The sequence below is a fragment of the Typopeltis vanoorti genome, chromosome 14 (genome assembly GCF_054136105.1).
Source record: "Typopeltis vanoorti isolate ZY-2024b chromosome 14, IOZ_Tvanoo_1.0, whole genome shotgun sequence".
NCBI classification, from domain to species: domain Eukaryota; kingdom Metazoa; phylum Arthropoda; class Arachnida; order Uropygi; family Thelyphonidae; genus Typopeltis; species Typopeltis vanoorti.
In genome coordinates, this window is record NC_143562.1 from 63,533,479 (window position 1) to 63,549,001 (window position 15,523).

The 15,523-nt window shown below is 36.1% G+C and overlaps 1 protein-coding gene across 1 annotated transcript in view; it reads left to right on the forward strand.

Moving 5' to 3' along the window:
* Positions 1-15,523, forward strand: part of LOC150099543 (mitochondrial coenzyme A transporter SLC25A16-like) — a 144,440-nt gene that overhangs the window by 120,332 nt on the left and 8,585 nt on the right. Inside the window, exon 8 of the mRNA XM_090404372.1 lies at positions 3,730-3,798. Within this exon, the coding sequence (XP_090260498.1) occupies positions 3,730-3,798 (69 nt within the window). The remainder of the gene's footprint in view (positions 1-3,729; positions 3,799-15,523) is intronic.

A 15,523-nucleotide genomic window follows, 5' to 3' on the forward strand; every position in this document is an offset into this window, starting at 1 on the left:
GTTCTAAATTTTTGTAAGTGGTAATTTGAATTCTCGAAATCAGGCATGAGTCAGGCATATCCAACAAAACATGTTTATTGGAACAAATTACACTTTATAACTATAATTGGAACAGGATATTAAGCTTTTCAAAATCTCCTGCTAAGTTAGTTACTCAATGCTAATTTAATAAAACACTCACAGATCAAATTGCTAATCACACACAAGCTATAAAACATTAAAACTAGCTAACTATGTTATTCTAAATCAAACTCTTAATGCATGCTACATTTAAAGACATTTCACAACCCGTTACAATTCTGGTATAAATCATCTACAAAATTACAAATTCACATATAATCTCAGTCACATGCAGCTGAATTTACACTCCTGACATTCCTTTGTTCAGCAGAATTACTCTTTCTTAAAATACAAATCCTTATTATAGTCCACTATGAATTGTCCACTTAATATGATCTAACATTAAATTCTGTCTCATTCAAACATATAGTAAAGGTCTTTACGTTACCCAATCTTTTTCCGAAGGTCTGTTAACTGCCACGTGTTGTTCGGGTCCTCCTTCAATTAGTTGCTTCCGCAATAGGCTGACGACTACGCCGTCCGCTTTACATTCTTCCAGACTCGAACTTCTCACTGCCTCGATACAGTGTTGTCTCTGCTCCTACTTGAGTGGGACATCCGGCGACTGGCACAATTTCTGCATAGGCGTAGGCTGATGATTCGTGTGTTGCTTACTCAGAATGCCTGTCCTCTATCCGGCATTATGGGACCCTCTCGCTCATCCCTACTCCGTCCGCTAGTCAGGAATTCTCGAGGTGAAGTCAGGAATAACCAGAAAAAAGCCTCGCATTATCGCGTGCATTGCCTTATATTTCATCCCTTCTTTTCCACACGACCCTTAGTTTTCATGTCCTCGAGATGATCCTCAAAGTCCGAGCTGCCGTTAGGTGCTGTATTGTAGGGAATTCCGCTTGCCTCATCTTCCTCGTACGTTGTAGCTTGCGGCATTACAGCCGATACGTGCATATGTATCGGCCGTAATTTGCACTTGTATTCTTAACTTCTTTGGTGACTTATTAAGTTTAGGACAGCTTAATGGGACAATATACTACTATTTCCTTATTACAAATTCATTAATCAGGTAATCCTTCAGTCTAGTTTTCAACTACAAGATTTTTCTAGTGCGATTTACATGTTATTACACAACTTCCTATACAACATAAATTCAGAACTGTGCTTTCAACCAGGTATTATCTGAGTTAGCCAAATTCTTATTTAGATTCTAAATGAATAATTTCTTAAAATTCTTCCATTCAGGATCTAACAGCTTACTTTGTAACACAGTTTACTGATTCTACCAGTTTTTAGTTACTTCTTTTACTTCTTCTCAGTGAAGGATGGTATTTGTTGTTTTAAGAATATCTGGAACCACAGGATGGGGGTTCCAGATAATTGGTAGTAAACATCAAAGGATGCCCTTTAACTGTGAAAGAGAAATTCGTATTTTAACCAAAGGACATGAATTGCTATAGTTCCAGAGAAGATACCATACTTTGATTTTCTCTTTAATATTGACCACAATTTATCTCCTTCCAGTGAGGATGCCAATAAAATTCACCTGGAAGTCTTATTTGTGCTACTGAAATCCAAGCATCTTTCTAATATTTCCTTATCAGAAGCTAAAGTTTTGCAATACTTAAGTCACATCAGTCATCTCGTTATTGCTAAAGCTTACAAAGGGAAAGCAACAGTAGTTATGGACTCTATAAACTAAAAATGAAAAATCTCTCTTGTACAGCATGACAGACTTACCAGGAACTGGATTACAACCCCACGAATAGTCAACTGAGAAAATGAAACTCTTTATTAGACTAAGTTGTAAGCCTTGGAGATGCCATATGCAAACTTTTTTGGTCTAACCCTTCAGTTCTATGGTCTTCCACTTTATCCCATTTAAAAGCTCAGATTAGTAACTCCAACATTCTACATTTAAAAAAAAAAAAATTTAATTAAATTTTTAAAAAATGTGTCTGATTTTCTGGATAAAGTGAAAATTCTTTCTCTCCATTCTACTCATTTAATGATCAGTTTCAATATTGAATCACTTTTCATTAGTGTATCTCTAGAAGATATATTATGCGGTTAAATGGTTAAGATATGTTAAGTGGTTAAAAATTTCAGCAATTGTATGACCATTCAGAATTCCCACTTTTTTGGTTTGCAAGTAGTTAAGTGAATAGGCACTTAACTACTTGCAAACCAAATAAATCACTTTCAAACAGACTAAATTTGTGCTTGTAAATTATGTTTCCTACAAGTACTAAAGATAACATGAGACTTGGCCAGAGATTTTGCTGAAAATAAAATGTTCTACAAGTTATCTCTCATGAAATCATGACCTAATTATTACTATTATTGCTTGTTTATCTCCTTGAGTTCAAAGACTCGTCATAGAAAGCCTATGCTAACCATTATTCATGATACTTGTCATTCTCTTTGAACTCCTTCAATGTAAAGCATTTGCTACTGATTGGCAACCCACTCCATCTGTTATCCACTCTCTAAGCAAAATATAATTAATTCTTACTAACCAACTGTTGCTCAATTTCCAGAGGTGACTTGTTCTTTCCCATGTCGCATACTGAAAAATTTCTTCTGCATCACTCTTATAAAAAACCAGTTAGAAATGTTTGTTTCTATCATATCTCCTCTTTTCTGTATTTGAATTTCAGAAATTATATTGCAAAAGTGATCAAAATACAGTAGTTCATAGGATTACCTAGTTGGTGAAAGAAAGCACAGTCTAAGAGAAATAAGATTATCTCTCTTTTATATAAGGCTTTGATATGATCACACCTGGGCTACTTGCAGATCTGGTCATCTAGGTTCCATGGGAATGAGAAAGTGGTAAAGATCCAGAAGTCAGTGACCAAAATCGTGACTGTTTTGTGAAATGCACCTTATGCAGATAGTGAAGGTTTGCAGATTACAAAAATTTGATAGGCAGAAAAGAGGGTATATGATATGAACACACAGGTTTTGTAGGATTGATGCAGAAGAAAATTTTTTAATACACACCATGAATTAGAAAACAGCAGGTCCTTGGAAATTGTGTGAATATTGGATTTTTTGCTTGGCGAGTAGTTGACAGGGTTCGTTGAGAGTACTCAATGAGTATAATGCAAAGCATGGTAAGCATTGTCTAGTGTTGATTGATTTTGAGAAAGCTATTATGCAGAAACGTTGCTTTTTTTTTTTTTTTAATATGAGAGGCTAACTAGAAGCAGTGATTGTATTTGAATTTAATAATGTGAAATAGCATTAATTATCTAGGATTGCTTCTTTCCTGCAATGCTTGCATTATTACTACAGCAACCAAAAAATTGATTTCTTACCCCAATCAGATAATCTAGCAACTGCTCTATATAGCAAATTATGTTAATAGAAATCAGTATGTTTTCAATATTATATACAAATAAGGTTAATTTGGCTAAAGAAAACTTCTTTAAAAACCAAATTGTGGGAGGGGAAGACACATTTCAATTATTTTTGACCATCCAGTTATTTCATTTAGTGAATTTTAAAAGAATTATAAATTACTAATAATTTTATCTTGCTTTATTATATATAAAGCTTTTGGATTACTAAAGATTTTGTGTTTTATCTAAAGATATTTATACTTTATAACAAATATTACTTTATATTCAGTTGAGATAATTTCATTTTCAGATATCCTTTAGATGTTGCAAGAAGGAAAATGCAGTTGAGCATGATGTTTCCTGAAACTGAAAAGTTTGGGTATTTTGAACGGTTCCAATATAATTATTAATTTTACCTATTAATTTTCAAATTGAAAATCAAAGGAAATGTTTAAATAATTAAACTTTAATCCAGTGTGGATTCATGTTAAAGTAGATAATCCTGTGCATCCTTAAGTTTCCATAAAAGTATAATGATAATTTGAAAATTTTATAAAAAAAAAAATGATTGAAAAGCTATTTTTGTTTTCAATCATATCATCACATTTTCAGTAATATAAAATATTATAAAAATATATTTATGTACAGGCTTTTTTTTGCTACCAGCAAAAAAAAGGCTATACTGACTTGCTTGAAGTATTTAAGTTTGTCCTCTTCATTAATACAGTTTAAAATTATATATTCTTTCCTTCTCTTTATTCATTGTTGTCAAAAAGTATGATAACTGTAGCATTGATATACATCAGTTGGCCTGTACCAGCCTGTTCTTCAGTTTTTTTTGTTTTTTTTTGTAAGAATGCTTGTCTGGAAAAATCAGTAGGGAAATGCCTCTAATTCTTTCTTACATTTTTTTATTTCTCTTTTATATAGATAGGTACTATGAGTGCTCTATGCTGGTCATCTACATGGTTTCATTAAATTCAGGAACAGAGAGAAAATCGCAATAAATCAAAAACTGTATGATGAATTTTTATGCAATTTAGTGAAAAGCAATATATGAGATGTGACAGAAGCGCTCACAGCAATTAAATAAATAGTTTAATTCAAAAACAAATAAATACATGAAGACAATGGTCAAAACAAGATCAAAATGAGATTGTAAAAGTGCCTCAATATGGAATGTGGTTGCCTCTCACAATGTTTCATACTGTTTATAATGGTGTCCAGATGTTCAGTTGGTAATAACCATTGCTCCTGCAAAGCTCTCCTGAGTCCCTCCAAGGTTTTGAGGGAAGGATTGAGAATAGCAACTCATCTACTTAGTAGTTCTATTTAGAGCAACTTGTTACAGACATGCTCACTAGGATTAAGGTCATATTTCTCCATAAATATGAAGATATTGGTCCACGGATACTGGAAGATATGAAGATACTGGTCCACAACCTTCACTTGATGAGGATAAGCATTATCATCTTGTAGGATAAATATCTCCCTTATTGCACCTGCATATGGACATAGGAGTCCAGGACCTTGTCTCTATAAGTTGCAGCATTCCTGGTTCCACCAGGAAGCACATAGCACATAATGGATGGTTCATCCATCCAACAGGATGCCTTCTCAAGCCATCGTACTATCTCCACCATAAGTGTCCCTTTCATGGATATTAGAGGGATGATAACATGTCCCTGGTTTTCTCCAGATCAGAGCACACCTGGTATCTCTTTGTAGAGCAAATCGAGACTCATCTATGAACAGTACCAACCCTGTTGGTCTTGTTTATAGTTGATATGAAGCCCGGTCCATTTCAGACATTCTCTCCTGTGGCATCCACATGCCACAGGATGCAAATGCAAAGTTAGATTGTAGCTGATTTGGGGTAACACTCCTGTTTTGCCAAGCAGATAATTGGAGATATCGTTCACCCACTGTGATTACAGTGGACTGTGGCCCTTCTTCACCTATTTCCGAGATGTTGTTTGTGACTTGAAATTGGTTTTACAGTCTGTGAACCACAGAACGACTTGCATGCAACCATCTGGCTATCTCTACCTGACTTTGGCCAGCCTCTAGTCTTATGGTGGTTTGCCATCTGAATTCATTGGTTAAATGATGTCTTGCAGCCATAGCCAAGAATTTTGCTATTATGAAATATCTTGTTTTCATTCCAGATATCAAATAGAAAACCATTCCAATAGGCCTGCTTTTATGCTGTAGCTTATTTGCATATACTGCTGATGTATATGTACACAAATACATGATGTATTTGCATCATGTATTTGTATATGATAACCAGATTCAATGCCCCTTTTTTACATAATATACCTGATTTATTGCGATTTTTCTCTTTGTTCATTAGTGTTTGGAAATGGTGTAGAATTTAACTATGTGCCCAGGCTTTTGAATTATACAGTGTAGCAGATGGAAACTTATTTCTTCATATTTATTCATTTTTGAATATCATTTACTACTGGCATGAATGTTTTCTTTGTTCTGTCACTATTACTTTTTAAATTTTCAAAGCTGTAATTACTCAAGTAAGCATAGAGAATATTCTTCATTTCTCCTTGGCCTTTTCAGTAACCTCTATAATAAAATATACATATATATATATATATATTTTTTTTTTTCCCCACTGTCATGACACTTTTTCAGTACTCTTTCCGTGAACTTTGTTTATCTACTATTTGGCATGTAGTTTTGTTACATTTTCCTCTAAGTATATATACTGGCTTGTTTATAGTAACTTTTGATAGAATTCCTTCTTTTCCAGGACAACCATTTGGATTTCTTGAAGTTCACCATGATATTCTAAATTTTGTTTTTTCACAGGCATCTTAACATATTTCTTTGCCTGGATCACTGTTTTCTTCAGATCACTCTTGTTTTTTTGTATTTGAGCCTACTGTTTCTATAAATTGTTGAATAATTAGAATAATTTAATCAGTTGATGGTACCCAGTAATTATTACAGATATGACACAACTTTCCACATCTTTTAGCAATACTGATGGTAACTTCACTATTACACAATCCTGATGTACATGTAACTAACAAGTTATATATGCTACTTGAGGCTTTGAATTTTTTTTAAAATTCTGATTATGCCGTGATTTTGGAAGTTCATCAACATCAAATTCCTGCCCTGTACCCTCAAGGGGTGTACAGGATATGATAGTACTACATGAAAAAAAATAACATCATTACTAACTTCCTATCTACACTTTGACTCCAAATCAATCTGTTACTTGTCAAGACTCCAACATTATCAGATCTTATATTTCTATCGTCTAAGGCACTTTGTACCGTATCAATCCACCTATATCTTGGTCTTCCTCTGGGTCGTTTTGCTGCCAACCTGGCAGAGAACACTTGTTTTGCTAATCTTTCTTCGCCCATTCTGTTTAAGTGACCATACCACCTGAGATTAGCTCTGCTAACGCATTCCTCGATGCCGACAATGTCAAGTTCTTTCCTAATATCCTCATTTTTTATATGATATTGCCATTGATGCCATCTGTTCACGCCTATAATCTTTCTCAGGATTCTCATATCTGTGGTCTCTAGTCTTTGGTCAAGTGTTTTACTTCTGACCCAGCTCTCAGATCCATAAGTTAAAACTGGTTTGAACACTGTCTTGTATACAGCTAATTTAATGTTCCGACTAATTTCTCTCTTATTCCATATGAATTTATTCAATTGACTTCCCACCATACCAGCTTTGCTGATTCTGTTGTCTATTTCTATATTTAATTTACCATCTTCACTAAAAATCGTGCCTAAGTAGCTGAAATGTATCACTTGTTCCACAGGTTCTCCATTCACAACACAGTTGACATTTTCAATGATTCTGCCTATTTTCATTATCTTTGTCTTTTTATTGCTGACCTTCATGCCATTTGTATTACAACAGTTATTCAATTTAGTCAGGGAATCTTGCAGACTTGTAGCGGATTTATTTAGAAGTATAACATCATCCGCATAAAGCAAAGAGCTGACATTAACATCTCCAATTTTGATATCATGTTTAATACCACTTTCCTTCATAATGTGATCTATATAGATAATGAATAACAGAGGGGATAATGTATATCCTTGTCTCGCACCAGATTTAACATTAAACCATCTTCCTGTACTTCCTTCAATTCTAACTGCTGACATACAACTCAAATAAAGACTAAGTATTGCTTGATATAATGCCCCATTGACACCATATAACTGTAGCATATTGAATAGCTTCTCTCTTGGCACCTTGTCATATGCCTTTTCCAGATCGACAAAACTTAAATACAGATCTTTGTTATATTCCCATGCTTTCTCAACTATTTGTCGTAAAGTGAAGATCTGATCCTGACAGCCTCTATTTGGCCTGAATCCAGCTTGTTCTTCACCAAGCTTTTCTTTCACAATTCTTCTCAACCGTTTCTCAAGTATACTTGCATAGATCTTGCCAGGAACACTCAGTAGGGAAATACCTCTGTAATTTCACATTCAGTTTTATTTCCCTTTTTATATATGGGTACTATGAGAGCTCTACTCCAATCATCGGGAATTCGTCCCTCTGTCCAGGCTTTCTGAACTATGCAGTGCAGCCACTGTAAGACTCTTATACCACCATACTTCAGCATTTCTGGTCGAATATCATCTACTCCTGCGGCCTTTCCACATTTCAAGCCTTTGATGACTTTTTCTACTTCAAGTATGGATATGTATTTCTGACTGCATGCCTGGTCAGTGTTTTTTACCACTGTGCTGTCATCACTGCTTGTTTCATTTAGCAGTTTTTCAAAGTAATTACTCCATACGTCAAGGATATCTTTTTCTCCCATTTTCATGTCACCTTTATCATCTCAAACTCCTTTTACAGCACTCTTTCCTCCATTCCTAAGCTTCTTCAACAATCTCCAGAATATTTTGCCACCTTCTTGATATTTATTTTCTATATTCTTGCCAAAGTCCTCCCATGACTTTTGTTTAGCTAGTTTTACACAGTGTTTAGCATTCTTGCATTTGTCTCTGTATTCTCTAAGAGCACAAGTTGACTTATTTGACAGGAACTTTTGATATGCTTTCTTCTTTTCCTTCACTGCCTCTTTAACTTCCTGTGTCCACCAGGGAGTTCTGATTTTTTTATCTTGCAGACAACCTCACCACATGCCTCTCTGGCATAATCAATGTTATTTTCAGAGTTTGCCAGTGAATCTCCAAGGTTTGATTCCTGTTCTCAAACTCTTTCATTTTTTCTTCAATAATCTTTGTGTATTTTAGCCTGCAGTTCACATCTGAGAGCTGCTCAACTTTTATTCGCTTTAAAACTTTCTTACATGTTATTCTTTTCAATACGAAATTCAATTTTATCCTGCTCAAGCCTAAATAGTGATCACTTCCAATTTCAAATCCTCTGTACACGCTGGTATCCTGCACCAGGGAGAAAACATCACATCAACAATAACATAGTCAATGAGACTTTTCTTATTCCTTGCCTCTTCTCTCCATGTGAATTTGTGCACAATTTTATGTTGGAACATGGTGTTAGTAATAACCAGTCCATGTCCTGAGCAGAAATCCTACAGGTATTTGCCATTATTATTAGCGTTGTTCTTTTCTCAAAATTTTCCCAAAATATTTTTGTACATCTGATAATCATTTTCTACTCTGCTATTTAGATCCCCAACAAGGACCAACTTTTCCTTTTTTATTGTGTCAGCTGCTTTCTCTAAAGCCTCAAAAAATTCCTCCACTTCTACCTTAGTAGAATCTTCTGTGGGACCATAGGCACAAATAAGTCTCGTTGTCCAGTTCCCCATTCTCATATTTGCCCACATTACTCTACTTGAGACTGACTGCTATTCAAGAAGATTAGCCTCGTATTTTGTGTTGAATACTATGGCTACTCCTTCTTTTCCTTGATAGTCATTGCCTGAATATAACATTTTGTATTTATTGCTCAGAAAGATCGCACCAGTTTTTGTCTTTTTTTGTTTGTCACCCCTATTATGTCGATCTGGTACTTATCTAATTCTTCAGCTAGCTCCATTTCTTTGCCATTCAGGCTTCTTATGTTGATAGTACCGATCTTTAACTCTGGTGATGTTGAGTTGGGGTTTGTTTTCAGATTTGTTCCAGTAGCTGACTTTTTGCTGTTCACCCTGGTTCCCTGGTGAAAACAATGGGGGGGCCTTGTTTAACTGGGCGACGCCCCAGCCGGCATGAAATTTTGTCATGTCGTACCATCATTTTTTATTTTGGTTTAACCAATAAGAATACAATTTGGTCGGCTAAATCCCAAATTGCCAGCCCATCCTCATTCGTTCAGTATCCAAGTAGATATCCAACAGGGTGCACCACGAGAAAGTGAGGATTGGACATTAGGTCAGAAGCCCTGGTCGGTAGCTTCGTGGAGGTCTCCTCTCAGTTATACAGCTTTGACCCTTAATATCCCTGATTTTGGAAGTTAAAGAAGGCTAATTCTAGGTTTAGAATTTCTGACTGGTATTCTTGGAACATTAATAGTACTGCAGTAGATTCTTCACATTTGCAAATTAACTGTTTCAGATGTTTTTTCCTGATGGAAATTTAGGTTTTTCATCTTGCATAACAGGCACGCTGGCCATAGAACTGTCACATTTTAAACATTTGGGATTTAAGATGCTAGTTAACCTTGTAACTTTATAAGATGTGTATCGCCATCTTTTTAAGCATATCTTTCAAAACTGGGAAATTCCAACTAATTGCTAGATGGTAGATGACTCATTGCCTGGTGAAATGCCATTATCTTATTTATTGGATATGTAAAGTGGCTACTACCATGTTTTGTCTCCAGAGTAGGGTCCCCAGTTTCTGTATCCTTTTCTTCTCATACAGTGCAAGTGATGACCTTTGCTGGGTACTTAACACCCTGCTAATAAATTAGGAAGCACATTTCCGTTTCAGGGTACAGATGAAAGCTGTTTCTGTAGTCTGGCCACTAGATAGAACATAGAACTGAACCTAACAGTAATGTCTGGAGTATTTCCATTTAGCTGGTGAATAATCCTTCTGCTACTTTTCTGCTATAACATGATTGGAGAAAGTCTGAATATAGCAGTGTGAAGGGAACACTTTAGAGGCTACACTTGGATTGTTCTGAGCACTCTGTGTATAGGAGTAAGTACACTAGTTCCTCACTTCAGATGTATTTATTACCTTGCTTTGTAAATTTTCTTCACTATCTCATAACATGAAAGATTGCCAAGACAAATACTAATATTATTACAGAGGGTATAAATAATATCCCACAAAAATTAACAAGAAACTGTTATTTATTAATACAAATATTAATATAAATAATCTATCCTATTGTTTAAAGATTTCTAAACCTTATCTGCTATTCCTAATCAAATCCTGTTTGGCCTACTCCACAACTGTCCACCTTAGCTACCTCAACTGTGTCTTGCTTGATCTCTTTCATTAAAAGAGGAAGGGAGGAACTTGAGCTTTAGTCAGATCAGAACATTCCTTGACAAAGCTTATCAGACCTGAAATCTATGCTTTATAATCTGCTCTGGCTCAAGATTACCCTGTCTCACTTTATAGCTTTTGTTTACTTTCCTAATTCAGACAAACTTGCTGCTTTCTTTGAATATTTATCTCTAAAAGTTGATTTCATACAGTCTGATTACCAAAACTGCAAAATTATCTTTCTAGGAAATTATCTTCCAGTTCAATGGATTACAGACAATTCGAACTTAAATTTGTAATTTTTCGAATGCGTGTGTGTACATATATACACACACATTACGACAAATAGTTGAGAAATCGTGGGAATATAATAAAGATCTGTAGGATAGGAAGTTACTAATGGTAAAGTTTTACATGCAATAATAAATTTAGTTAAATCCTTTACCCAAGTGTATGTAAACAAAGTTTGCGCCTGAAGTATCTTCAGGACTGAGGCAACTCGTAAACGTGGACAAAGCTCTCATCACTCTTTGTCTCAGTATCTCCCATAATGCAAAGCACATCTCCTTGCAGACATGTATGATGCTATTGCATTAAGGGAAGGGCCACCTTTACACTACCCAGACCGGTTTTGACTTTTATTGAGGTCTCGTCAGTGGGAGCCGAACCCAGAAGTGGTGATACTAAGGCAGAAGCAATGGAGAGGTCATATTTACTTATACGAGTTGCCAAAAGGTGCACCACCTTATTAATTTACTCTGGATTTAGAGAAAGGTGTTGGAAGTTTAATTTCTATCTGTATTTATTTATATGCCCCTTCTGTATATCTGTTTATTTTCCTTATGTCTTCAATATTATCTCTTTAAGCTATACTGCCTTCTGCACTTGCCTTTTTATTCTTTGAACACCAGAAAATTTATTTGAAAAGCTGCGCCACTGATGTCCATTTTCTAATAACAAGAAGTGTTAAGTACGTCCAGTAGTTTTCTCCATTACATTCAAATTATCCCTGATTAATTAATATCTGCAGTCGTGGTCTACTATCTATCCTTTCTCCTGGTTTCCGCTAATAGGCTCTAATTTTTTTTTTTTTTTTTTTTTCAGAACAGTGCATCAAAAAATTAAGTATCAGGCGACACTCTGTTAACATTTAAATAACACATTTATTTTACATAAAACAATTTACACTATTATTGCAATAAAGAAAAATTTGCTTAGTTCAGCTCTACATAAAACGATTAGTTTAAAATGCTCGTTCAGTTCATGAAAATTATGTCACATAAATAACCACTGTCTTCCAAATACAAGTTACTACCCTAAGCAATGGTACCTATTAATAAACTGTTACTTCTTAACTTTTATGCACATAAAAGAATATCATTACACATAAAAGCTCGTTCCTTCTGATACTAAGATAATTCTATAGGCAAAATGCACCATTGACAAACAGTTACTCTCTGACTTTTACACATATAAATTTCTATTAAACATCTAATTTTCAACCATTAACTCTGCTCAATTTCATCAGCCTCAACTTAACAGTCCACTAATAAAGTTATCTGGTAGCAAGACTTATACGTTGGTTAGACATAACTGGTAATTAGTTTACGGAATTAACAACGCATATAAAGTATATTAATTAAAGGTAACTTTAATGAATAACTTCTATATTTCGGCAATGTCACATTGCCATCTTCAGGAACATAAAGATATGGTGTGTGCACTCAGGAACTAACACAAAGCAAATGAGGAAGAAAGCAAGAAACTAATATTGTTCCTAAAGTCCTAGTGGTGCCCTCTTGCAGGCTAATTTGGTAGTCTTGGCAGTTGGGCTGAAGTTCTCATAATGAAAGTCTCCCAAATTTGGGGCAGTTTCATGCACCCAAATTTGTTGAGGTTAGGAACGTTTTTTAGAGCTGCTGAAGATTCTTTGAATAATCTTTCGTATTTAAACTTGCTGCGATGAATTATTTTTGTTTTCTTCCAATGAATTTTATGGTGGTTATCCAAGGCATGGTCTGCCAGCCCAGAGCGGCTGTACTGGTGAAACCGGATGTAGTCTTGGTGTTCTGAAATCCTGATATTTGTTGTTCTGCCTGTTTGGTCAAAGTAGGACAATTTGCAGCTGCAAGGGACCTGGTATACACCAGGTAGGTCTAGGGAAGTGGTTGGTCTTTGGTAGAGCGGATAAGGGATGCCAACTTTTATATGGTCTGTAACAGGAAGTAAGGTCATATTTTTTGAGGATATTGGTTATTTTCTCAGAGGTGCCCTGGATGTAGGGGATGATGATAGACTTGGTGTAATCTTTATTGTGGAGGGGGGGTTGTGGTTTACAGGTTTTAGTATTTTTTGGATTTTTTTGGGGTTATAGCCATTGGCTAAGAAAGTGTTGAGGATGTGGTTTAGTTCAATAGTCAGGGCCTTGTCATCTGAGCAGATTAATTTTGCCCTGTTATATAGTGTTTTTATCACCCCATATTGTTGTGAGGGGGGGGGGGGATTGCTGGTGAATGTATCTGCCAGTGTGGGTGGGTTTTCTGTAAACAGAGAAAACCAAAGATCCATCAAGCTGGCAGGTGATTAAAGTGTCTAGGAAGGGGAGGGTGTTGTTTTCCTCTTTTTCTAAGGTGAACTGGACTCTGGGGTGTTGGTTGTTTAAGTGTGCTAGGAAGGAGTGGAGTGTGTCTGAGCCATGTGGCCAAATAGCAAACACATCATCCACATAACGAAGCCAAATAGTGGGTTTTTGTGGGGCAGAGTTTAAGGCTTTCTCTTCAAATGTCTCCATAAAGAAATTGGCCAAGGGTGGGGAAAGTGGTGAACCCATGGCTGTCCCCTCTATCTGTTTGTAGAACTTAAACTCCGCCCCACAAAAACCGGGCGAATGTTCTCGGCTTGAGGAGTATTTGCATGCACGTTGAACGTAACGGAGCAATTCTTTCCCGCTCGAAAATGCCTTCTCGGACAATAGCTACCAGCAAAGAGTTGTCATCATGTCTATGCCTTGCCTGGCAGATCGGCTCCTATCATCTTTTCTTTCAGGCCTTTGGCATGATTTCTCCTGAAGTCGCATCCTCGATGGCTTACATCTGATGGACAACCGCTGGCGACTTCTCGATAATGACCTCTGGACAACTGATTGAGGAACTCCTAGAACTGTTACTCGATCTTCCGGCCAACACCTTTTATTCCCCTTCTTTCGTATCCCTACACGAAGATATGGGACCCAGAACATTTCGGTGTGGTCCCTTGTTCTTCCACTACGCTGACCCTTTCTTTGTTCTTCTCGTGTACTCCTTTAATCCTATTTGTTTCGGGCAGTGGATATTCATCTGAAGTTTATCGGTAGGTTTAACACTGACCTTGAGTATTTACAGGTGGACTTCACAAACAAACTTTATGTCCTTATAAGGAGCTAACATATACGGTTTTCTGGTGACAAGGTATTGCCTTAGTTCAACACATTCTATAATCTTCGTGCAGCAAGTACGGACAATTCCCATAGGAATTATTTACATTAACAAACTGTTTTAAATATACATAGACATACAGGTTATTTTTATAACATCCTTACAGGGCTTGACTTCTGTAGAAATTAATGTAAGGCTTTCTGGCATTATTAAGCTACATCAAATTTTTACAGTGCTATGCATTAAGGGAAGGGCCACTACCCAGATCGGTTTCGATCTTTATTGATGAGGTCTCGTCAGTGGGAGCCAGACCCAGAAGTGGTGATACTAAGGCAGAAGCAATGGAGAGGTCATATTTACTTATACGAGCATGGGCTAATTTTCCTGCATCTATCTGATAGGCTCGTCTCACCAACTTATACATCTCTTATCAACTCTCCTATTTGCAGACTACATTCCCTTAATCCTGCCTCCTACTCAATGTTCTAAAATCCTGAGATAGGTTTAGTTTTTCATCTCTGCATTCTCCAGGGAGTCAAGGACTCATTGAGGGAGGCCATACATCACCTACACCAACTGCCAGACTGTCCACAAACTTAACTTCCACAGATGATCCCCTTTCACATAATGAAAAATTTTATCAATGAATTTACGAGCGTGGTCTGAAAAGTTCTCGGCCTAACAATGAAAAAACGAATTTATAATTTCAAAATTATTTTTATTTTATTTATAATCTCCCTTAAGACTAATACATTTATTCCAGCACCATTATCCTGTCCTTGTAGTGGTTCTCAGTAAGATATGCAAAATACCCCTCTACAGCTGCAGTCACCTCTTGATTCGAAGAAAAATGCTGACCAGCAAGGAAGAGTTTTAGTTTTGGGAAGAGATAGAAGTCAGAGGGAGCCAAATCTGGGGAATAGGGTAGATTCCCCACCTTTGCAACGAGTTGCCTGAGATTGTACTACGTACTAGGACTACTTGCATTAGCTCACGCTAGTAACCGCCAATACTTTTATAGTTTACTATATTCAGCATGAAACTCTCTGATTCCAATCTTTGAATTTCTTATTCGGTTTTAAAACAATGTGGGATTTAATATCCCCTTAATTTGAATAATGTTTATATCGCCGAAATGAAGCCTATTGGCTCTTTATATTTAAGCCATTATAGTGCATTATATATTATTGCAGGAACTAGACAATCACCTTGATTTTTCCATTGCTGAATTCAAATGTTCAAATTTTACACACAG